Source organism: Mytilus trossulus, chromosome 2 (genome assembly GCF_036588685.1).
Source record: "Mytilus trossulus isolate FHL-02 chromosome 2, PNRI_Mtr1.1.1.hap1, whole genome shotgun sequence".
In the NCBI taxonomy this organism is placed as follows: Eukaryota; Metazoa; Mollusca; class Bivalvia; order Mytilida; family Mytilidae; genus Mytilus; species Mytilus trossulus.
Genome location: NC_086374.1, coordinates 29,650,524 through 29,675,685, shown reverse-complemented (window position 1 = coordinate 29,675,685; position 25,162 = coordinate 29,650,524). Strand labels below are relative to the sequence as shown.

The 25,162-nt window shown below is 30.5% G+C and overlaps 1 protein-coding gene across 4 annotated transcripts in view; it reads right to left on the bottom strand.

Moving 5' to 3' along the window:
* Positions 1-296: 296 nt before the first annotated feature.
* Positions 297-25,162, bottom strand: part of LOC134706948 (uncharacterized) — a 31,462-nt gene continuing 6,596 nt past the window's right edge. For 2 of the 4 annotated variants that reach the window (XM_063566333.1, XM_063566332.1), the window contains exons 2-20: positions 22,432-22,524; positions 21,413-21,486; positions 20,372-20,469; positions 20,022-20,192; positions 19,021-19,123; positions 16,410-16,530; positions 15,856-15,918; positions 14,299-14,428; positions 12,460-12,529; positions 11,944-12,014; positions 10,800-10,891; positions 9,531-9,669; positions 8,701-8,862; positions 8,250-8,326; positions 6,800-6,910; positions 5,684-5,884; positions 4,583-4,704; positions 1,537-1,670; positions 298-487 (exon numbers count right to left, since the gene is read on the bottom strand). In XM_063566333.1, coding sequence (XP_063422403.1) covers positions 411-487; positions 1,537-1,670; positions 4,583-4,704; positions 5,684-5,884; positions 6,800-6,910; positions 8,250-8,326; positions 8,701-8,862; positions 9,531-9,669; positions 10,800-10,891; positions 11,944-12,014; positions 12,460-12,529; positions 14,299-14,428; positions 15,856-15,918; positions 16,410-16,530; positions 19,021-19,123; positions 20,022-20,192; positions 20,372-20,469; positions 21,413-21,486; positions 22,432-22,521 — 2,106 coding nt within the window. In that variant the 5' untranslated portion in view covers positions 22,522-22,524 and the 3' untranslated portion in view covers positions 298-410. Of the gene's footprint in view, positions 488-1,536; positions 1,671-4,582; positions 4,705-5,683; positions 5,885-6,799; positions 6,911-8,249; positions 8,327-8,700; positions 8,863-9,530; positions 9,670-10,799; positions 10,892-11,943; positions 12,015-12,459; positions 12,530-14,298; positions 14,429-15,855; positions 15,919-16,409; positions 16,531-19,020; positions 19,124-20,021; positions 20,193-20,371; positions 20,470-21,412; positions 21,487-22,431; positions 22,525-25,162 lie in introns of all 4 variants that reach the window. The other 2 variants (XM_063566330.1, XM_063566331.1) reach the window with 2 other exon arrangements.

Genomic DNA, 25,162 nt, shown 5'->3' with positions numbered 1-25,162 from the left:
TTGTTAATGTCTGTGTCATTTTGGTCTCTTGTGGAGAGTTGTTTCATTGGCAATCATACCACATCTTCCTTTTATATTTATGTAATATTCGCCACAGGGTGTTAAACAACCAACAGTCAATCTAGACCCACATAAATACTTCCTGAAGATATAGCAATGAAAAACAGGACTTATCATTGGGTGATATTAAAGGAAATGAAAATCTGAGGCATGTAGGAAGAACATAAAATATAAAAAATCAAAAAAATCATAAACCTTTATACTGAACTTAGATTATTTCATTAAAAAATGTACAAGAATTGTTAAGTTTGATAAGAATATATTGTAGACCTGCTAAACTTGTTAAGAATAATCTTAAACAACAAGTCAATAGTATGAAGACAGAGAGACGCTGCCTTCAAAAGCTAACATCACACATCTGTACAAGTTCTTAAAGATGTTTCCAGTAAAGCTGTATATCTTGGATGAACATGAGTCCCATCGAATTCTGAAAAAAAGGGAAAAATATGAATAAAATTTCCAATAGGGCTGTATCAATTCTGAATGATCATAAAATTCCTAATGATGAATTTTCAGTAGTTTTGTATAGAGACATAGTATGTAACCATTGAAATGTTTTTTTTCTTTTTTCTTTCTCCTGTAGTTATAAATTTCAAAACTTATCTGTAGTTAATCCAGAAAAGAACATGATAATGTAGCATGAACATATATCCTGGTTTGTACTTGGAGTAGGATTTTTAATGTGCAAGTTGACAAGACAAATGTCCACAGGAAATTATGCCACCCTACCCAGTCATATTTTTTCTGACTGCTAGTTGACCAGTCTTTGCTTTAACTCCTAAATCCCATGTGCTTAGCAGGGAAGCAGCAAACACCAATGTGTAGGTCTTTAATTTTTACTTTGCCAGGGATTCAACCCACACAAACTGCCAACTCTTGAGGCTAGCATGCTACCACACAACAACCAAGGTTAATTCAAACTTTCCCATTGTATTTGTTATTTGAACAATCTTGTTCATATTTAATATACAGTTTTAACAATATGCTCATATTTGCAGTGATATGTCAGATTTTATTGAGCAGAGTTGCACCAACACTTACAAATCACTTCACTGGGCATTTCTGTCCAAAACTTAATCAAATTTTTATTAGACTGTACAAATATAACATATGAAATATTCTGTTAATTATTTCCTGATAGGATTTGTTTGAGATGTGGTATGATTGCCAATGAGAAAACTGTCCCTTAAGATCAAAGAATCAAGATGTAAACAATACAAGTCACCTTTACTGTATTGTAAGTCATAAACACCCTTGATGATAACATGTTAAAAGAAATCAAAAGAGAAAAATAACTGATTTTTTAGATGATTTATATTGACAAGTGCTTTCTTATGAGGTCTGGAACACCTAGTAGTAACTTTTGGCTGTAAGACATTATTTTGCTCTACTCATGTAAATTTCTGGGTTCCATTTGTGTTTTTCTCCCTTCCAAACATCTATCCCATGTCCTTTTCTATTTCAACTTATACTCACTGTAGCAGTCTTTTAAAACTAAGCTATTATCTTCATTAGTATATAATAACTCATCCACAAATTGTAGCCACTTTATTGTCGACTCTTTCTTTATTCTTTGTTTAAGTCTTAAATTAAACTGCATTACAAGTGATCTAAAATCAGAGAGAAAGAACATACAGACTTTAGAAGAAGCTTGCTTGAGTGATTTTCTTTTAGATCTAAACTATTCATTACAATACAAATGTAATATAAGTATCATGTTTCATTTATACCACTTCAAACCCCAAAATTCAGTAAACCTAAATTTTTGAAATTTGGGACAGAGGATTCCAGAAACAAACCAGGAAAAGTAACATCCTGCATGTTAAACCCTTTTGATCTTGAGGAGAACATAAATAAGAGGTCTATAAGTACTTAGCAAACAAATCAACCAAATAGGGTATATTTCAATTCTATTGTATGATATCACTTAATGTATTTATTGTGAGTCTTGCTTGCAAATGTGTAATTATGTTATTGTTAACGTATAACTGTTATCTTCTAGTACATGTGCCTAATTTTGACTAACATTTCAAATAACATTTTATATTTTCTTATTGAAAATGTCTCACAAAATGAAACATTCACATTATCAACCTGCAAAAAACCTCTCTCATAAAAACTTTTAAAAACGAATAAAGCTAAAAAGAAAAAGAAACTAGAGGCTCTAAAGAGCCTGTGTCGCTCACCTTGGTCTATGTGCATATCAAACAAAGGACACAAATGGATTCATGACAAAATTGTATTTTGGTGATGGTGATGTGTTTGAAGTTCTTACTTTACTGAACGATTTTGCTTCTCACAATTATATCTATAATTAACTTTGCCCGTTAGTAACAGAGAACTATATTTGGTAAAAATTTACATAAATTTACCAAATTAATGAAAATTGTTAAAAATTGACTATAAAGGGCAATAACTCCTTAAGAGCGGTCAATTGACCATTTAGGTCATGTTTGACTTATTTGTAGATCTTACTTTGCTGAACATTATTGCTGTTTACAGTTTATCGCTATCTATAATAGTATTCAAGATAACCAAAAACGGCAAAATTCCTTTAAAAATTTCCAATTGGAGGGCAGCAACCCAACAACCAGTTGTCCAATTCATCTGAAAAATTCAGGGCAGATAGATATTGACTTGATTAACAATTTAACTTCTTGTCAGATTTGCTCTAAATGCTTTGCTTTCATAGTTATAAGCCAAAAACTGCATTTTACCCTATGTTCTATTTTTAGCCATGGTGGCCATCTTGGTTGAATGGCCAGGTCATCGGACACATTTTTCAAACTAGATACCCCAAAGATGATTGTGGCCTAGTAGTTTCAGTGGAGATTTTTGTAAAAGATTACTTACATTTATGAAAAATGGTTAAAAATTGACTATAAAGGGCATTAACTCCTAAAAGGGTCAACTGACCATTTCGGTCATGTTGACTTATTTGTAAAACTAACTTTGCTGAATATTATTGATGTTTACAGTTTATCTCTATCTATAATAATATTCAAGATAATAACCAAAAACAGCAAAATTTCCTCAAAATTACCAATTCAGGGGCAGCAACCCAACAACGGGTTGACTGATACAACTGAAAATTTCAGGGCAGATAGATCTTGACCTGATAAACATTTTTACCCCATGTCAGATTTCCTCAAAATGCTTTGGTTTATAGTTATAAGCCAATAACTGCATTTTACCCCTATGTTCTATTTTTAGCCGTGGCGGCCATCTTGGTTGGTTGACCAGGTCACGTCACATATTATTTAAACTAGATACCCCAAAGATGATTGTGGCCAAGTTTGGATTAATTTGGCCCAGTAGTTTCAGAGGAGAAGATTTTTGTAAAAGATTACTTTAATTTACGAAAAATGGTTAAAAATTGACTATAAAGGGCAATAACTCCTAAACGGGTCAACTGACTATTTTGGTCATGTTGACTTATTTGTAGATCTTACTTTGCTGAACATTATTGCTGTTTACAGTTTATCTCTATCTATAATAATATTCAAGATAATAACCAAAAAAAGCAAAATTTCCTCAAAATTACCAATTCAGGGGCAGCAACCCAACAACCGATTGACCGATTCATCTGAAAATTTCAAGGCAGATAGATCTTGACCTGATAAACATTTTTACCCATGTCAGATTTGCTTTAAATGCTTTGGTTTTTGAGTTATAAGCCAAAAACTGTATTTTACCCCTATGTTCTATTTTTAGCTGTGGTGGCCATCTTGGTTGGTTGACTGGGTCACGCCACACACTTTTTAAACTAAATACCCTAATGATGATTGTGTCCAAGTTTGGTTTGATTTGGCCCAGTAGTTTCAGAGGAGAAGATTTTTGTAAAAGATTACTTTAATTTACGAAAAATGGTTAAAAATTGACTATAAAAATTGACTCCTAAACGGGTCAACTGACTATTTTGGTCATGTTGACTTATTTGTAGATCTTACTTTGCTGAACATTATTGCTGTTTACAGTTTATCTCTATCTATAATAATATTCAAGATAATAACCAAAAACAGCAAAATTTCCTCAAAATTACCAATTCAGGGGCAGCAACCCAACAACCGATTGACCGATTCATCTGAAAATTTCAGGGCAGATAGATCTTGACCTGATAAACATTTTTACCCCATGTCAGATTTGCTCTTAATGCTTTGGTTTTTGAGTTATAAGCCAAAAACTGCATTTTACCCCTATGTTCTATTTTTAGCCGTGGCGGCCATCTTGGTTGGTTGACCGGGTCACGCCACACATTTTTTAAACTAGATACCCCAATGATGATTGTGGCCAAGTTTGGTTTGATTTGGCCCAGTAGTTTCAGAGGAGAAGATTTTTGTAAAAGCTAACGCCGGACGCAAAGTGATGAGAAAAGCTCACTTGGCCCTTTGGGCCAGGTGAGCTAAAAAGGGGGGATACATTGTTAATAGCAAGTACACACAAAAATTGTAGCATACATAACATTTGATATTGGAATCTTCGAATGTATTAGCAGGTATGATTTGAAAGGCAAGTGAAATACCTTGTGATATCCAATACTGGCATTACAGGGTGTATATAGATGTTCCAATTATATTTCTTGTATAAATCTTTAATAACTTCTATATATATATCTATAACTGTATCAATAGCCTCTTCTATACTCTATAAATATAAAAATTAATATTAATTTCTACATTCAGTGTTAATAACTTTAATTATGTACAACAACAAATGTTTGACAGTTTTAAAAATGCTAAACAAAAAAAGAGCTGTCAATGAAGCAATCAATGTCATTTTTTTAATATTTTACAAACATTCTACATTTAGCTGGTGACTCTGAAATTTTTCAGACTTAACAATATGCTAAGACTTTTCAGAATTAAAAATCTGCTTATGGCAACATTTATATTTAACATTAGAAATTGTGAGCCATTTCTTTTCACAATTGGGTAGATTATTAATTATGTGGTCAGAATATGAAAATTCAATCAACCAATCAAATCTAGTAAACCTGTAAAAAAGAGCCAGAAATTCCAAATATTCATTTTTGCAGATGTCAATCTTAATTAAAATGTTTAAGCAAGCATTCCTACAAAGTTTGCAAGCAAGTCACCCAAACTCCTAATAGAAATGCAATTGTATAAAACCTCTTAACAAGTATGTCACCTTGACCTTCATATCAAAGATTACAATACCTTCTGAAGCATTAGGGAACAATCATACAAAGCTTTTTGACTTTTGAACATTTTTTTCTTTATTTTTTTTCCCTTGTTATTTCAGTTTGGATTATTGATACACCAATATATATGGATGATCCTACTACCTAATGAATCCTGATGGAGGTCCTCTAAAAAAAGTAAAAGTTTAAAAAGCTATATTAAGGTTTATGTACCCTTCTGTAGCCATTATTTTACGAATTTTTCAAACCTCAATTGTATCAAAACTACAGCTATAATGAATAATAGAGATAGGCCATTTAGTACCTATTCCAAGGGGAAACTTGATGCAATGCCTTATTTTTTACTGTTTCGTTGCATTTGATAGAAAAAGAGGACTTTGTGGCAAATAAATCAAGATTTTTTATTTTGAAAAGTTCGTACAAAAATGGCTACAGAAGGGTACATAAACCTTAAGTACTCACATCATATTTAGATTTCTCAACACATAGTAACAAAGCTTCTCTGCAATCGATTTCACCAAAACATAGCATAACAGCTGCATTATCAGGAATAACTTTAATTGCATTATAAAAGTTTATCTTTGGATAAAATTGGCTCTCTTCCCTTAAATGCCATATTTTAGTCCCTGTTGATAATACTGGATGTATGGTAACTGTTTCTTCCTAAAAACAAAGACAAGATAAAACATGAATTTATATTCCTTTTTTTCATTTTCCAGAAATTTTTTATAACCTTAAATTACAAAATGAAAAATCAACTTTTTAATGTCCCTTTAGAATCACACACCTCTCTTTCATAGGCATCCTTAAATTCAAGCTAACTGTAAAATGCAAGACTGTTATTTATTTTAAATAGCTGCTTGTTTTACAGTTACAATCATCAAAGATTATAAACTCATTGTTATGGTTCAAGAATTCAATTCAGTAAGATTTTCAGTTTAGAAAGGTTTCGCTTTCAATTCTTGTTAGCAGGACCTTTTCAATTTTATGGAGCGTAAGCTTATGAAAGGTGATTATAATTTAAGGTAGAGTATTTTGTGTGTGTATTTTCCCAAAAATTTACCATTCAAGTTGATCAATTTAATCAGATATCAATGTAAAAATAAAGGATATCATCCTAGCTTATCTGTTATAGAATTTACTGTACTGTGATTTCATTTATTTTCTTGGGTACGGATTTTCTTAGATATTTTATTTCACGGTTTTATCAAATTATGCACAGAAGCCTAAAGATTTCTTCATCATTGAACATTTAATTTCTTGGTTCACCCTATCATAAGACAAATGGGTATACCACAGTTAATAATGGATGAACAGTATGCCATTTTTGGTAAGTATATTTTTTATTACAATGAACTGACATCGTACATGTTACTATTTACTAGCAATGAGATAACAAAAAATTACCAGTTGATCAGTTAAAGAGATAATATAAAACTGCAACTTAGCTTTGTGAAAGGGCAAAAGATTTGAACAATGATAGGAATAGAAAATATTTACATGCCAAAAGACATAAAATAGACACTGTTTAAGTAAATTATCAAATAGGCATTTATTGCTCTGCATATATAGGTATACCTTGAATTTTATATGTTGCCATGCAGACGTTATGCAGTGACTATCACCAACCAAATATATAAACTTTTCTTTCTCTAGATCAAACTGTAAATTATGTTTGGTTGTCATCACCTGAAAAATAAATCATAATGCGTTACGTGTCTAAGACAAAGTGATGAAAATAATGACGATTACATGATACATTTATTACTACGTTGCTATTAATAACGTTACTTACCAGTGTAACATTGTGACGTTTAAATTTTAACAACCCGATTTTGTACTTCAACATGATTTTATGTATTGTTTTTATCCTGATGACGGTGCCCTAGGCACCGAAACATGTCGATCAATAAATTTCTGCAGCAGTCCCTAAAGTGTTGTTGTTATAAGACTCTCTACATTTTATGTTTTTTATCATAACGACCCTGCATACCCTCGGGTATCCACTTTAAGGACTCTACCGTACTACAGACTCACCAGGCGTTGGTTCACTTTCGTTTGTAATTGATTTATTACTTTTATTTAATTTGTGACTGCTAGCTTAAATTTCTTGCCACAATCAGTTCAAGTACATGCTGGAAAATGAAACTTGATTATAAAAATTAATTTTGTATAAATAACATTATATACAAAAGTGGGAATTATAAAGATTTAGAAATGTATTGAACATTTATAAAAAGAATGCAATATGAAAGTTTTCTAACATCTTTTCTTGCATAAAATTGAAAAACTTCAAACAAACCGGCCATGTCTCTCCTGTGATTTTTTCAGATGTATTTCTATTTGTATCCATCGTGATGAGTTAAGCCTTTATCAGCTGATTTTTATAGTTTGTTAGTGTGTTCTTATGTTGTACTGTTACACCACTGTCCCAGGTTAGAGAGGGTTGGGATCCCACTAACATATTTACCCCGCCACATTCTGTATGTATGTGCTTGTCCCAAGTCAGGAGTCTGTAATTTAGAGGTTGTCGTTTGTAGGTGTTTTACTTATTTGTTGCTCGTACACAAATTAGACTGTTCTCTTTTGAATTGTTTTAAATTTGTCATTTCCGGCCTTTTATATCTGACTATGCAGTTGCTGAAGGCCATACAGTGACCTATTGTTGTTAATTAATTTCTGTGACATTTGTTCTCTTGTGAAAAGTTGTCTCAATGGCAATCATACCACATCTTCTATTATTCTAAAATCCTTCAGTAGGAAATTTTATTAATGAAATACATGTCATTTGGTCACTTGTGAAAAGTTGTCTCATTGGCAAGCATGCCCCATCTTCTATTATTCTAAAACCTTTAGTAGGAAATTTTATTCATGAAATAAAAACTTTTTGAAAGATTGAAAATATACAAATTTACCTATAAAAAAATCACAAGTTAAATTCTCTTGCATCTTAAAAGGTGTATCAACATTTTTGACAGGGTTTAAAAGGTACATATTGAACTGACAGCTACCTAATGCACATACATACTTTACTGATACATGTGAAATAAGCTGCTTCATTCCTAATATTCGTTAGGTGCAGATCTTTGTTGGCTGATATTGGATCTGAAAGTATTGAGAGAACATATATGCTACAATTTGCAAAGTAAATAGATTTTAGCCCTAACCAATCATTTAAATCATAACAGCAACGAAATAGAACAATTAAAAGTACATGTTTTACAATATATTTATTTGGTAAATGGTCTAAAGAACTTTAAATTTCTCCCTTGATTTAAAACAAACTGAAGTACAAATGTTGATTTTAAGGTTTCATAGTTTGAGGTTTCATTATCCAAATATCAAGAATAATAAAAATTGTAATGTTATTTTGGATGGAGGCTTAATTTTTCAATAGTGTTGAAGAAATAATTTATCATGCAAATAAACATTTCATTTTTGTTTAACATATAAATTGTATCATATATATCTATCTTTACCAAGTATATCTGTAATGAGAGGTAATACACTGAGATAACCCTTCACAAACAGGATTTTAACCAGTGTATGTAGTAATGCTAGGAGGTACAGCTGATCAGGAGTAAAGGTAAAGGTATCTTCCTGCTGTGTGGTAGATTCAACCACTAATTCTTTAGCCAAAGCTAAAAAATAAATTCATATATCTTAATTTTGACAAGCCTTCCATGATTTGGTGCTAAACATTAATTTGAAATAAAAAGACATTGATAATGTTTATAACAAAATAAACACAACTGACATTTTGGACTAAAGAATCTAAGAATCCATAAAGAGCCTATTTCTATTGGGATTCTGGTATTGGCACCCTAATGCAGACACTTTTGCACTGTGACTCAAACACTTATTCTTATATGACATTTTTTTTCTGAAAGTCTATATTCCCCTGTAATGGAACTGGCAAATAATTATATATTCATATAAAATAATTTTCATGTGTATTATAAATAAATTGTTACCAACCCTACAACTCAAAATGTCCTAACGTTAATTTTTTCACACTATGATTATTTTTCTAAATTTAGACAATTTAGTGGGTAGCCATGGTTAGCCATGTTTAATATATAAAGTGTTTGGAACCTTTTTAATTTGAAGTAAAGATAGTAAATGTATCATTTCTGTGAAGATAACAATTTATCCTATTCAAGATTTTCAGAATACTTTTTATGTTATTTTCAATTTTTAAGTAATGATGAGGCCATATTTAATTTGGTGAAGAAATCTTTATAGGTCAGACATAGTGGCATTTTAAACAGATGAACAGTATTTAAATTACTATTTGATGTAAATATACCTGCAGAAAACTTTTCAGTAGACAAGAACTTGGTACAATTGTGTAAATTCCTGCATGTAAAATTACCAATAGCCATAGCAGGGAAGTCTTCAATGTACTTCTTTATAAGCTGTATTCCAATGCCTTGTTTACCTATCAGCTAAAATATGCAAATCTTCTTTTTGTAAATGAAAAATGTTATTTTACTAGAAATTATCAATAAAAAAACCATCTCTGATTGTTGAAAAAACTAAAACAAACTCATCTGTCTAACTATTTACTTAACAAAAATGATGATTTTTAGCAAAAACAGACAGAGAATATTGGGAGGTTTTTATCAAAGCAAATAATTATATATACTGTTATATGATGGTGTGAGTATTGCAAAAATAGAACTCACTCTCTGAGATCTATAACATATAGCTGATTAGCTGTAACAGTTTTCCTGACATTGCAATAAATAATCTCATATTTTGGTCCATTCTTCATGAATTACAAAAGGGCCAAATAATTACTGAATCTACAGTACATTCCCCAAATTTTTAAAGGTATTTTTAACTTTAGTCACTTCAACATAGCTCAAAACTAATTTTCTGCTTGTAAGGTGTAAGTAAATTATAAATCAATTGTAGAAAACCTTCCAGCATTTATATATGTTCTAACTTCTACCAAATCATCCCTTCATTAACAGTCACTTATTTTATAAACAAAAATGTTCAATTTTTTTTTTATATAGTTTAGATCGTTGGTTTTCCCGTTTGAATGGTTTTACACTAGTAATTTTGGGGCCCTTTATAGCTTGTTGTTCGGTGTGAGCCAAGGCACCGTGTTGAAGGCGGTACATTGACCTATAATGGTTTACTTTTTTTTTTTTAAATTGTTATTTGGATGGAGAGTTGTCTCATTGGCACTCACACCACATCTTCCTATATCAATGAACATATTGGCATAAAAAAAGCACATCTCATTTAAGCTAAACAATGGTCCGTTAACTTTTTTTCTGAATTATATTAAGTCTTTTTTTAAATGTTTGGTAACCTTAGTTGAAAGATGTTACTTCAAACCAGTTTATTGATTTATATGCATCTAAATTGGTTGAGACATCATTGTATTCTTCTCTGGTACAATGTGTTCAATGCTCATCATGAATTTTGTCTTCCTGTCATACCAAGCATTCAAGAGTTGAATGTAAGCAAACGAAATAAAAGGGCTAAAAGTACAGACAGAAGTTTGAAGCTTGATTTAAAAAAAAAAAACTTTATATGGTCATTTTATGTTTACAATAAATACCTCCAGCATGTGTACATATGTCAACAGAGTATGCGAGTCACTCTTCTTCAAATCATAGGCATGTTCCATGATAGAGATAGCCTCATCAACACCTAAAATTATATTGTTTTATTTATCAATATTTAAACACAGTTAAACTCTAGAATACAACCAATCTGTTAAAAACAATTTCTGATCAATTCACAATTGTCTAACTATAAAATAACCCACAGAAAATATGAATTCAAAATACAGTCGATTCCACTTAATTGCATACCGCTTAATAGCATAATTCGGTTAATTGCATAGTTTTCTCCTGCACAAAACCATTTACCATTCATCTAATGTTAAATTGTCCGGTTATATGCATAGCTCTACAAGTGGCCTTTCAGTTTATTGCATAGAAAATTATTGCCGTCTAGATATGCTTAGTTAAAACTGACAATATTTTTTACCGGAAACGGCAATTTGGTAAGTATAATTTGCTTGAATGCATCCTTATTTTCGTTATTATTAAATATTTACTTTTGTGTTATTCAAATAAAGTTTTAAAACAGTTTCTTTCGAAAGAACAATGTACATAAAAACAGCAGGTTTTTAATGTAGGTAAGATAGTCCTTTCAAAACTAAAGTGGTCTCAAATTCTAGAAAAAAAACTGTTTCTGTCTGTTCTGATCATTATGGCATTCTTAAATTTTTACCAATTATATATTGCATATTGCATTCTATTACTTCATCCTATACTTTCTTAGTAAAGACTTATCTGATAATTTTTACAAGATATCCACTATAAAACATGTTATGACCAAAACTAACAATTGATTTCCACAGGGCAATCATGTGCTCTCAAGTTTATTTATTTTCATAATACATAACTGTCATTTAGGGAAAACCCTAATAAGATATCATTGTTTAACAACATAAAACTAAAAAAAAAATATAAATGGACAGTTGTGGAATGATTGCCAACAAGGAAAATATCCTATAAAATCCTATCAATTAGAAGTAAATGCATTTAATGGTTTGAGACAGTTTCCAAAACAGAAAAAGATTTTGTTTCTTCATGAAACCACAATTTATACTTTTATAACATTATCCATTAGGTAACCATTTTCTTGGAATCTCTGCTTTTACATTTGAATTATAAAAATATTTGTCTAAGTACCTCCACATTCTCTGACAGATGTAGCCATGAACACCAAAGAAGCTATGTCTGACCATGCTTTCCCTGCCACACTAAAAATACAAGATTTACATAAATATATGTGAATGAACTCATAAAAGGAACACACCTCACAATACTATCAGTATATTGAATATCTAAATTCTAAATTTCTTACTGTTCCATTTACAAATAAGGATATGGAACAATAATATTTAGTATTTAATGAGAAGAAAAATATATTTATAATTAAAAAAAATAAATCCACCAAATGATATAAACTTTAATTTGGATAAATGTGCAGATTTTTCAAAGTAGAATCAACCACAATTTCTGTTAAAATCCTCCTGAGAAATTTTATTATTAGTATTTCTTACATTATTCTTGGTTTGTCAAAGTTGTGAAAATTTGCTTTATATATAATATCATGTTTTTTTCAATCTAGTTAGTTTCCATTGCCTCATTGTAATACCTGTATTGCTTACTGCAACTTTCTTTGCAGGTGAGACAAAAACAAACCTCTTTAGGATCTTAAGACCATCTGGTTGTTGAACAGCCCATGTAAATTTCTCTCTTATGTAACTATTGTCTGAAACAAATTAATGAAGATGTTGATAAGCCAGTTGCAATAATAAAAGATAACCTAAACAGATTATATGAGATAATATAAATATTTGTATAACACATTTTGAAAAACATATACAATTGTGTTGCTGAGAACTTGCCTCCCCTACTTTGTGACAAGACAAAAAATCATTCTGCAACTCATTATTATACATTTAACAAAAAAATAGACTAATTTCTGCAGGGGAAAAAAAGAAAAGAAAAAAGTTTGATTTCAGATCAAATGAATAACAAAAGTACAGACATAGATTACATTATATGCCCTTATATATGAAAATGGTATTTTCACATAAAACTAGAGGCTCTAAAGAGCCTGTGTCGCTCACCTTGGTATATGTGAATTAAACAAAGGAAGCAGACAGTTCATGACAAAATTGTGTTTAGGTGATTTTGATGTGTTTGTACATCTTACTTTACTAAACATTCTTGCTGCTTACAATCATCTCTATCTATAATGAACTTGTCCGTGTAGTTTCAGTGGAAAATGTTAGTAAAAATTAACAAATTTTATGAAAATTGTTAAAAATTGATTATAAAAACGATAACTTCATAGGGGGTCAATTGACCATTTTGGTCATTTTGACCTATTTTTTAGTCTTAAATTGCTGTATATTATTGCTGTTTACAGTTTATCTCTATCTATAATAATATTCAAGATAATAACCCAAAACAGCAAAATTTCCTTAAAATTACCAATTTAGGGGCAGCAACCTTACAACCAGTTGACCCATTCATCTTAAAATTTCAGGGCAGATAGATTTTGACCAGATAAACAATTTTGCCCCTTGTCAGCTTTGCTCTAAATGCTTTGGTTTTTGAGATATAAGCCAAAAACTGCATTTTACCCCTATGTTCTATTTTTAGCCATGGCGGCCATCTTGGTTGGTTGGCCGGGTAAAAAAACACAATATTAAACTAGATACATCAATGTTGATTGTTGCTAATTTTGGTTTAATTTGGCCCAGTAGTTTCAGAAGAGAAGATTTTTGTAAAAGATATGGAAATTTACGAAAAAAGGTTAAAAATTGACTATAAAGGGCAATAACTCCTAAAGGGGTCAACTGACCAATTTGGTCATGTTGACATATTTGTAAATCTTACTTTGCTGAACATTATTGCTGTTTACAGTTTATCTCCATCTATAATAATATTCAAGATAATGACCAAAAACAGTAAAATTTCCTTAAAATTACCAATTCAGGGGCAGCAACCCAACAACGGGTTGTCTGATTCATCTGAAAATCTCATGGCAGATAGATCTTCACCTGATAAACAATTTTACCCCATGTCAGATTTGCTCTAAATGCTTTGGTTTTTGAGTTATAAGCCAAAAACTGCATTTTACCCCTATGTTCTATTTATAGCCATGGCGGTCATCTTGGTTGGTTGGCCGGGTAAAAAAACACAAATTTTAAACTAGATACATTAATGATGATTGTGGCCAAGTTTGGTTTAATTTGGCCCAGTAGTTTCAGAGGAGAAGATTTTTGTAAAAGTTAACGCAGGACGACGACGATGGACGACGACGACGGACGACGGACGCAAAGTGATGAGAAAAGCTCACTTGGCCCTTTGGGCCAGGTGAGCTAAAAATGACAGGTTATCTGAAAATAAATATCTATATATATGTAACCTCTGCTGTTTCCATAATAATTATTTTCAGTTATCAGCATCACAAATAAAATCTGAAAAAATAAACTTAAGATACTTCATTCAATTCAGCAGTATACTTACCTTTATCATTTGCTAGTAAAGTTAACAAAATTGTCATTGCTTCTTCACTCTGATCTGGGCCTAGAGGGTACAAAAGGGGTGCATATTCTGTTAAAGCATCAACACAAGTTTTATCTTGTCTCAAAATTCCCTGAAATGTAAAAAGTATATAACTTAGATGGGGTTTCATTTTCTACAAGCAATTAAGATTAACTAGTACTTTTGCAATAGCAGTCTAAAAAGAACATATTTCAATTTGCAGTTTTCTAACATTTGACCAACTTGAAATGTCATAAAGTTACTTTTTTTTATTAAAAGATGTGAAAACATTTTCCTTTGTGATGTTCCAAAGTTCTAAATATGATTTCTATCAAACAAATGACAATGTGACACCAGGATAATTGGAAAGTAAAATATGGCATGAGAAAATTTCCTAGTTTGTAACATCTAACAGACAAAGGTAGTCAATCTTTCAATAATGTTATATGTCAACCAAGTTTCATTTTACAGTAGATGGTCCATTTAAGGCAATACTAATTCAGGTTTTACTAGTAATAAAAATTTCTTTCATGTGTCAGATAGTAATCCCAGACTACAAGAATGAATTTTATTTTTACAGGACATTCAGTCTGGTAAACAACCTAGCTTTACCAGACCGAATGAAATCTTACCAGACCAACTTTCTTTTACATGTAATTGTACATGTTTATTATCAGACAAAATACAACAAACTTATGATGTGTTATGCCTTACTCCTCTCCAAAATGCACAAAAACAAAATCATGTGACAAGAGGGCATATTGTTCTGAAAGTTGTGCACAATTGCTTGAATGCATTCCAGTGCGAAAGAAAAGTAATGTCACATTTTTTTGGATTTTGACATGTTTGTGAACTAAACATAATTTAGAGTTACTGTATAAAATATCATTTCCTGTTTCTTTTTTCTTTTTCATATATCTTTTGGTTTTAAATTCTAGTGTTTATATTTCATAGCTGAATTTTGTAACCTGCTTGGATTTTTTAAAATTTAATTATTGTATTTGATCAGCAAACCATGAATTAGCCTTATTCATTCCCAGAATCTGATCCGGATTGTCTACATTTCCAGTTGTGCCAATAATGGCAGCCATTATTGTTTTTGTCAGTCAGAAATGTTTTTACCTGGATTTACACATTACTTGTTGGCAATTTTTCGCATTAAGCTAGCGGTTGAACAAAATGAACATAGCTGTCATGAATAATAAAGAGGAAAATGAATTTTGAGATCGTTTGGGAATTTTGCTAGAATGTTAAAAAGATCCATAAATAAAACCAACACAGGACATTCGGACTGGAATCAAAATTTTTTTACCAGACCGATCTATGATTTGTCTGTCGGTCTGATGAATTTCATGTAGTCTGTAATGCAAGTGGTAACAGCAAATTTATTAATAATATGGTAGCCTAGGGCATACAAATGCAAATAGACCTCTAAAACAATTTTTTACAATTTGTACATATTGTATGTTAAATTCTTCAAAAAAATTATTGTACAATGTACTGTCTAGTTAAATTTTTTTAGAAAAAACTAAAAATTACCTGCAATAAAACTATGGCCATATCCTTTTCTCCTTTAAACAGATAGGCTTTCGCTAATAAAACCTGTAAAAAAATAATTATATGATTTCATTGTTTTCTTGGTTGGAACTCTCTGGTACATCCTGAGTAATGAGATAAAAACTAACAGAAATATTCATAAAAACTAATAAAAATATTCCTAAAAAAATGACTGCAACAATACTTACATCTTTCAGTTGTTAGTAAAATATCAAATCTCCTGGAGAGTATTTTTCATAAACTGTTGGATAATTAACAAACATTAAGTTGTAAGAAGATGTGTTATGAGTGCCAATGAGACAACTCTCCATACAAGTCACAAAATGAAAAAAGAAAGCTGTTATAATCCTCAACACAAAGCCTTGACTCACATTGAAAAGCAAGCTATTAAGGGCCTCAAAAATTACTAGTGTAAAATCATTCAAACAGGAAAACAAATGATCTATAATCTACATAAAAAAACCACTTATAAACCACATCAACAAAACCACTGAACATCAGGTTCCTATAGTTCCTAGATATTTGGTGCTACATACCTGAACCTGGTGTTTATGTTTTGTGTCTGTACCTCCACTCTTCTTTAAATCAATACAATACTTTTGGAGAACATCAATGGCCTTTTCTGCTTCACCTAATTTCAAATAACATTGTGCAAATCTGAAAGGAATAACAATGTATTTCACCATTTTTAAAAGAAGTCCTATGGTATGTATGTCAGATACTTATTTGTCAATTTACCTTTCAAATAAGTAAAGAAGTTATGAAATAATGAGCAAAAATCTCTGGCTTAAAAAGATATATTGAACAGAACATGTATTTTCAGGTTTTCTACTGGGATCAAAATTAAATTTTAGGCAATGTTTGTGCTTTGTATTGTTGAGTCAAAGTACCCTTAGATTAGCATATTTTAGGCTTAAAGCTGGTAAATTGCCACTATGACAACACTTCAAAGAAATAACAGTTAAAGTGAGCGTCAAGGCTTTCATACTACTTACATTTTGGTATAGGTCCATATTTAACAATTTTAAGATGTACACAATGGTCTCATCCTTGTTTTAATTTTTGATCAATTCACAGAGCCCAAAAAGTTCCCCTTCATTCATTTAAAAAGAAATAAATATATCAAACAAATTAAATTTTTTTCTAATTCTGTCCAACCTAGTGATATGAAAAAAATTATAAGAAATTTCAGTAATGAAAAAATTAAGACATTTATGGAAACTAATACATGTATTGCTCCAACTTTCTTAAATGCCTATGATTTATTAACTATAGATATCTTTAAACAATATCATTAATACTTTAAATAAACAGCTGCGCCATGAGCGCATGATACACCCTACGTCTTGTGAGGAAGTCTTATGCAATATCATAAATAATTTCTGAGAAAGTTTTAAGCAATAACCATATATTAATTGAATTGAGACACGGCGGGACATGTGAAACCCCCATCTTGTTTTTTTTACAAAAAACTAAATAATACTAAAATAAAATTTTGAATCAAAACCAAAAAGTATACAGATCTATAGATCTATAATACTAAAATTGCGAGGTCCAATTTGTCAGCCGTCATCAAGTAAAAACGACGAATCGAAGAATTCAACTTTATATATAACTAATATAGTACAAAGGTGTAGATTAAAAATTACACCACTCCAGGCCCGTTTGTTTTCCACGTAATTAATATTGCCAATAATTAAGAAGTTCCGGGTTGAGTCTGATACCGATACCAATAGTATATTCATCTTTTACCTATTACCTTATCTGTACGTTCCTCATTTGACAGGCGCACCACCTAACGGTGTATTCAAGATATGCTATATACACGGGTCATAATCACAGGGTTGACCCTACTAAATTGTCAAATTGTTACCTATTGTAGTATTTTAATCAGTAAGACTTTATAAGATAACAATACGAATACTTAAAATAAGGCGTATAGGTACAGTTTTCAATTTGTTAGCGGGCATGACGTAAAACAACGAATCAAAGAATTCAACTTTATTTATAACTAATATAGGACAATGCTTTTGATTAAAAAAATACTCTATCTCAGGAACGTTTGTTTTCCAAATAATTAATATTACCAATAATTGATAAGTTCCAGTTAGACGGGTTCAAACAGAAAGATTTGAAAGCAGAGAAAACTGTGATAACTATCTTATAATCGGCATGACTTTATCAGATGACAATACTAATACAAAAATAAGTCTTGCGCATATTTATATACTTTAATTCAGTCACGGACCCGCGATATCACGGGTGTGTTCTAGTTAATATAACAAAGTAGTGTAAAGTTTTAAGCAATAATCATAAATTATTTTTGAGATATGGCGCGACATGTAAAAAAACAAACCTTCCCTGTTTTACAAAATACTCAATAACTCAAAAATAAAATTTTGAATCATCACCAAAAAGTATACAGATCTTAAGATTAATATAACAAAGAAGTGTGTAAAGTTTTAAGCAATAATCATAAATCGTTTTTTTGAGATACGGCACAACATGTAAAAAAAACTCCCCCTTTTTTACAAAATACTAATAACTCAAAAATGAAATTTTGAATCATCACCAAAAAGTATACAAATCTTTAGATTCATATAAAAAAGACATGTATAAAGTTTTAAGCAATAATCAGAAATCGTTTTTGACATGTAAAAAAACCCTCCCCCTTTTTTACAAAATACTCAATAACTCCAAAATGAAATTTTGAATCATCACCTAAAAGTAAACAGATATTGGGATTAATATAACTAAGAAGTGTTTAAAGTTTCATAATCAAGAATCGTTTTTGAGATACAGTGAGACATGTGAAAAAAACACACCCTTGTTTTAGATATAAACTGCTGTAACTCAAAAAGTTTAAATCTTATTTTTACCAAAAAGTATACAGATCATTTGACCATCCTAAGAAACAACTATATAAAGTTTCATGAAATTTGGATAAGTTGTTCTCAAGTTACGGTGTGACATGTTAACGCCCAACAGACGGACACAAGACATTTGTATACCATAATACGTCCCGTCAAAATGACGGGACGTGCGTATAAAAATACAATTTTTTGACATTATAGTAAAACAAAATGGTGATTTTATTATTCCTCCATTTCAAGAATTATCTGTCAGAGCGAATATACAAATGCATACCTAAATAAAACCTGGTTGCTTGCATCTGTTATCTGTAATTTCTGTAACTGTCTGAGATAAAATAAAGCTTTCTGTGGTCGTTTTGCTTGCAAATAACAGTCAACTAAAGAAACATAAAAGACTTTGTATTATAAAAGAGGGATGAAAGATACCAAAGGGACAAACTAATAAATCTAAAACAAACTGGCAACGCCATGTTGAGACATTAAAATTGAACTTTCAAATTCAAGACCCTGGCCATTTCAACAAAGAATCCAAAATGGCAAAGTTTTTTATTTTTATTTTAAAACATGCATTTATTTGTAGTTATTTTCAAAATTTGTTAACTTTCTTTTCTTTTCAAAATGAAAGACAGATATGGATGAATAACATAATAAGTAATTTTTCAAAAACACCTTTCTGAACTTCTTTAGCTTGAACATTTAAGAGTACTATCTATGGATGGGAATATCCTACAAAATTATACAATACTTAATTTGTGAAATGCAATTTCTTAATTCGTAACATGCAATTTCTTAATTTGTAAAATGTAATTTCTTAATTTGTAAAATGTAATATCTTAATTTGTAACATGTATTTTTTCCATCCGTAACATGAATTTCTACACTTCTTGATGTGTAAAATGTAATTTCTTAATGTGTAAACACAATTGCTTAATTTGTTGACCTATTTTCTTCATTCATTACATGAATTTCTACCTTTCTTAATTTGTGAAATGTAGTTTACTTTGTTTGAGTCAAGTTTTCTGAGATGTGTCTGTGAAATTGTTACTGGTGCCAGCCAATGAGAAGTTCCGTTTCTAAAGAAAAAAATACAAGTTACGAATCAACATGTTACAAATCAAGATGTTTGACAAGTCTAGAAATACAAATGTAGAATAAAATAGTACACGAGGTCGTGGATAGTAGGGAAAACATTAAGCACAATATTTGTTGTGTTATTTCAGCTTCTGGTTCATAAAAAGACTTGTTCTATAACAATATTTGCTAAACACAATTTACCTAGTCCTGTGAAAGCTGCACTGCATTTGGGGTCAATGGCAAGAACTTCTTCATATAACAATATAGCAGTTCTTGCTCTCTGTTTCTCCATTAGACTTTTAGCCTTAAATATATAATCCTTGATGATTTCTGAGGATTTCTTTACTTGCTGGCATCTCTGATCTACAAAAACTGTGGAAGTTTAAAAATCTATAAAATTTTCAGTATCAAAGAAATGTTAACAATTGCATTATACAACATTTTTGGATAATTACAAATCATATACTACTGTTGAAAAGACTAAATTACAATTAATCAATTAAAACGTTCATTTACAAGCTACATGTATATTTCATATATATCATACACACCTTCATTAGAAGTTTTCAAGGCTTTCAAGAGAACATCCACATCATCCATATGTTTTATTTTCTTACACACAATGTCGTCATTGGATAATATTTTCCCTCTGTAAATATACATATAACGAAACATAAATAAGAAAATTTTGAGTGTATTATTAAAATTTTCCCCATGCATACTAGATTTCAAATTATTAGTTAACAAAAATTTGTACCTTTCAGTGGCAGATCCAGAAATTTTTATAAGTGGGGGCCCACTGACTGCTTAACCCTTTCCTCCATGGACATTTTTTTTTTACACACTTGATTCGCATAGGATTTCTTCATTAAAAAAAAATCATCATGTTTAAAGTCTCAATGCATTGGGAAAACCAATATTTCATCAATGAAATTCAATTCCAGTCAAGATATTCTCATGAATATCCTTTTAATATTGGATACAAATTTTGTTAAGTCTGATGCTGACATTTCAAGGTCAAAGCGTTTCAAGTGAGGTACTACACAGGCATCATTATGGTAAAGGGGTGGCGCCAAAAGGTGTTATTATGGAGGAAAGGGTTTAGAAGGGGCCCGTACCGGTCATGCTTCACTGATTCCCTATATAATTAACAAAATTTTTCCAAGAAAAAGGGGGGGGGGGGGGGGGGGGCTGGGCCCCAACTCTGCCTCTGCCTATGTCTTTTTTATCATTTTTATCATTCATTTGATTCTAATTTATTTCTTAACTTTATGTTTATCACTCTATATCTTCATAGTTCTCGTTTATGGTTTTTTTATGAATTGCTGACTGTTATGTGTATACATGGTATATGTTTTATCAAACAATTAATATTTTGATGGATAAACAGATAAAAATATAGTGGAATACTGTAAACATAGAATAGATACAATCATATATTGCCTGGCATTTTATAAGTTGGCTACAGAATCTCTAGAATTAGGCTCAGCGATTCATCATACTGTATTAAGCCCTGTACAATATGCACCGTGTCAATCATTGATACTTTTACAGTGAAAGTGTGCATGTAATACATTCCATGATATACAGACCTAATTTTGAAGACAAGCTGTATCTTTTCATTCATAATATTGGGAATCTTTTTCTTTAAACTTTCAGTAACAATCTAAAGCAAAAACAGTAAACAATCAGTATAAGTATGAGTGTAATATTAATCATTAACAAGTAGAACTGTGTGCTTCTTATTACTTATGATACCTAATTGATACTTCTGCTTTAAGTTTTCAGTAAACAGGATATTGAAAAGAACATACATTACCAATACATGCTATAACATGTTCACATAATGCTTGCAGAATTTGTGTTAAGGAAATATAAGCGTTGAATAGGGATGAATCTGAAAACATCTGACATGATAAAGATGCTGAATTAATTTCAAACAAAAAATATCATGAAAACTGCAACAAAAATTTCCTTCTTAACCATTCTAAACCATAATAAATTGCAGGTAGAAGATTGTACCCTGATTGTTTAACAAATATTAATTGGTACAAATTAATTGTATTAGAAATAAACACTCACAGTAAAAAAAAATTACTGAAGAATTGTAGCACTTCTCAACCACCTGACACAACTTGATTGACTTACCCCTTAAACATGTTAAAATGTAAATTTAGTTTTCTAAATATATGAGTTTCATCTACTAGAGAACCAACACCTTGTAACGGTGCAGGCTGGTAGAGAGTAATCAGGATGGATACCTGGAGGTATGCTGCGGTTGTCTTAAGACCTCAGGAAAATAATGCTACGCTACATGTTGTTGTCTTTGTTATGCTTGTGTAGCATTATTTTCTTAATATATGTTAAAACCATAAATCTTTGACTTGTGTTCCTTAACCATGGTAAGTATCAAAGGGTCAATAACAATTACTCAAAAAGATTTTTTTCTTCATGATTTTACTTAGCTGTTTAGTCTGAAAATACATTAATATATTTTGTATCTCAGGAAGTACACAGTGCAGCTTATGAATTTCTTATTCCCTCTGACATGTCTAAATTTAGAAACCATCAAAAATTACATTCCTATTATCATGATTATAAATCTCTTTACCTCTGATAAATCACTTATTGTTCCAGTTGTTTTGTCCCATTTAATAACAAGCGTAATTTCTGGATCTTCACTGTGCACATAAAACTTCATAATCTGAAAAAATATACAAAATAATATTATGAACCCTTGTATTTATCAACATGATTCCGATTTAACCATGATAACTAGCTTATATTTACAAAAAAGTTGCTGAACTGCATATTAATTATTATATTGAGCCTATTCATGCTAATAAGGTATATTAATCATACTGAAGATAAAGTGGGTAAATAGGAAATATCTATAATGAAGACTCAAGTTTTGGAAAAAAAACAACTATTTTCCATTGATTTTTATCATTGTTATAATAACTCTTACATGTATAGTTTAAACATATTTATTTATAGTGGATTGAGAAACAAGTTTTTCAACTTAAATCAATCCCTTTCCACTTTGCATGTATATCTTTCATGAGTCCCATCCGACTTCATCACTTTTTCACACTTACAAAATTGACATTTTATGAGTCATGTTAATAAAAAAAAATCAGCTGGTCCAACAGCAATTTAGACTCCTATGAGACCCATGTAGAGCTGTGGCTATATTATGTATATACTGTGCAAGGGTTTCAGGGTTAGAATCCAACATTGGTACAGTTAAGGAGGCTCGCGAATATGAGATTTTCAGAAAAAAATTAAACATTCAATTTTCATTACAAATTTTATAAATTACCTTAAGTAGTTGTTACTTTGTCATATGGCACAAAAATTATTCCAAAAAATCAATTCGTGTTGGCCGCAGCCGACTTTTTAAATGTAGATATCATTGAAAAAGCTCGAAATTATCTCCCTTTGGTGCAAAAATGCTATTTTTTGGCATTAAAATTGAAATATCTTTTTTTATTCATCGGTTACCTATATTTTTTATTGTTGTTTTCAAAAAAGCTTTACATAAACTAAATAATTGTAAAATTTAAGCGATTTCTGTAATTAGGTTCGTTTTTTATTTCGATATTACCTCTTTTTCTCCTATTAGTTCAACAGAAAAAAAGTACCTTTACAAAAATTTATATTTCTTTCGAAGGCAGATTGTGAGTGTAAATGATCGGTGACCCCTCTTTTTTAATTAATTTTTCTATTAGGTATAATATAAAGTTCATTTATAGAAAAAATTAGCAAAATCTTATATTAAATAAAAAAAATGATTTAGACCCGCGCGCCCCCTTAAATATGAATTTTGGATGGTTAATCATGGTCTCCAATTACAATTTTTGGCACCAAAAAAATATATACTATTTTAGCTATTATATCCAAATTGTGTATGACCAGTTATGAGGGTAGAAATGCCCTTTTTCATCACGTGTCAAACGATCATTTTTCAACATCCTTTGGCTTTAAATTGGTTAAAATTTTACACTGATTTTGCCAAAAAACATTCTTATAATTCATCAGAGGTTTCAAATGATGAGTGTTATCATCATGTGATGTGTTTTGAACGCTTTTCACTGCTTACGGTTTTTACTGTTGAGTTTTTATTCAGGTGTTTACTCAAATTTAAAAAGCATGTCCTGTAGGTTGATTTTAGGTATCTAGTTTTTTTGTCAAGGCTTAAGTTTACGATTTTTTACTGTTTCAGATTACTTTCTGATTTTTGTTTGTCAAAAAAGTGGCGTCATATGTTTTCGTATGAAATAAAAACTGGATCAGTACACTGAAAAGAAATTACCAAAAAATCCAGAAATTAATATGGGGACAAAGTCCCCTTTAGCAGTAAAAAATTCAAAAGCAAGAAAATCAAAAAAAATCAGGAAAATTTCCCAAATTTTTTAATTGTACAAAATCGTTCAAAAAAATGTCGGATCCGGAATGTCATGTTTTTGAATTTCTGGATCTGTGCAGAAAGTCTTGGTTCTGGTGATTGTTTGAACCATAAAAACAAATTATTTAATACTTTTTAGTAGTAAAAATTACTAGAAAATAGTTATAGGTTGGTTTTCCATGTGCTGAAATTGTTAGATTTTGATTAATTTCAGATAGGCACCTGGTTTGTACAAAATACATTATTTTTTTCTAAAATAAAATGCAGTTTTCAAAATTTAGGATTATATATAAATGAAATATAAGAAGTTATAACTGTTTTCATCTTCATGTTTCAAGGATGTATAAAACGAATTGTCAACAAAATATTGAATAATTAGATTTTGAACAATCGTTTACTATAAGAACCCTGTTAAATTTAACTCGCTGGTTTGTAATTGAAACGGCTAAAACAACACACAACAGTCACATGTCTCGAAGATCCAGTAACTGACAGGAAAAAAACTGTAAAACATATCTGGACTTAATTTTAACCAAGGATTTGTATAGTTAACTATACAAATCCTTGTTTTAACCCTTCAGAATTTTTTTCCTCAACTATTCTAGTGATGCATATTTTTGACAACAAATAAAAATGGCTAAATAGGTCAGTTTTATTAAATTTGTTCTAACGTCTTTAAAAAGCTATGTTGAACTGTTTTAAATTTTTCAAGTTGTAGTGGTGTTGTTGTTCTAAATATATAGAAAACAGAAAAACATGCCACAATGAATATGTATGCAGTCCAAACCGAAGAAATGTGGTTGATACAAAAACATATGACATAGTACAAGTGAGGTGTTTACCAGAGTGAAATATATACACGCAAGATTTAAATAATTACAAGGGAGACAATCCAGTGTCAACAGTGACACCTACAGAATACAGATGACATATG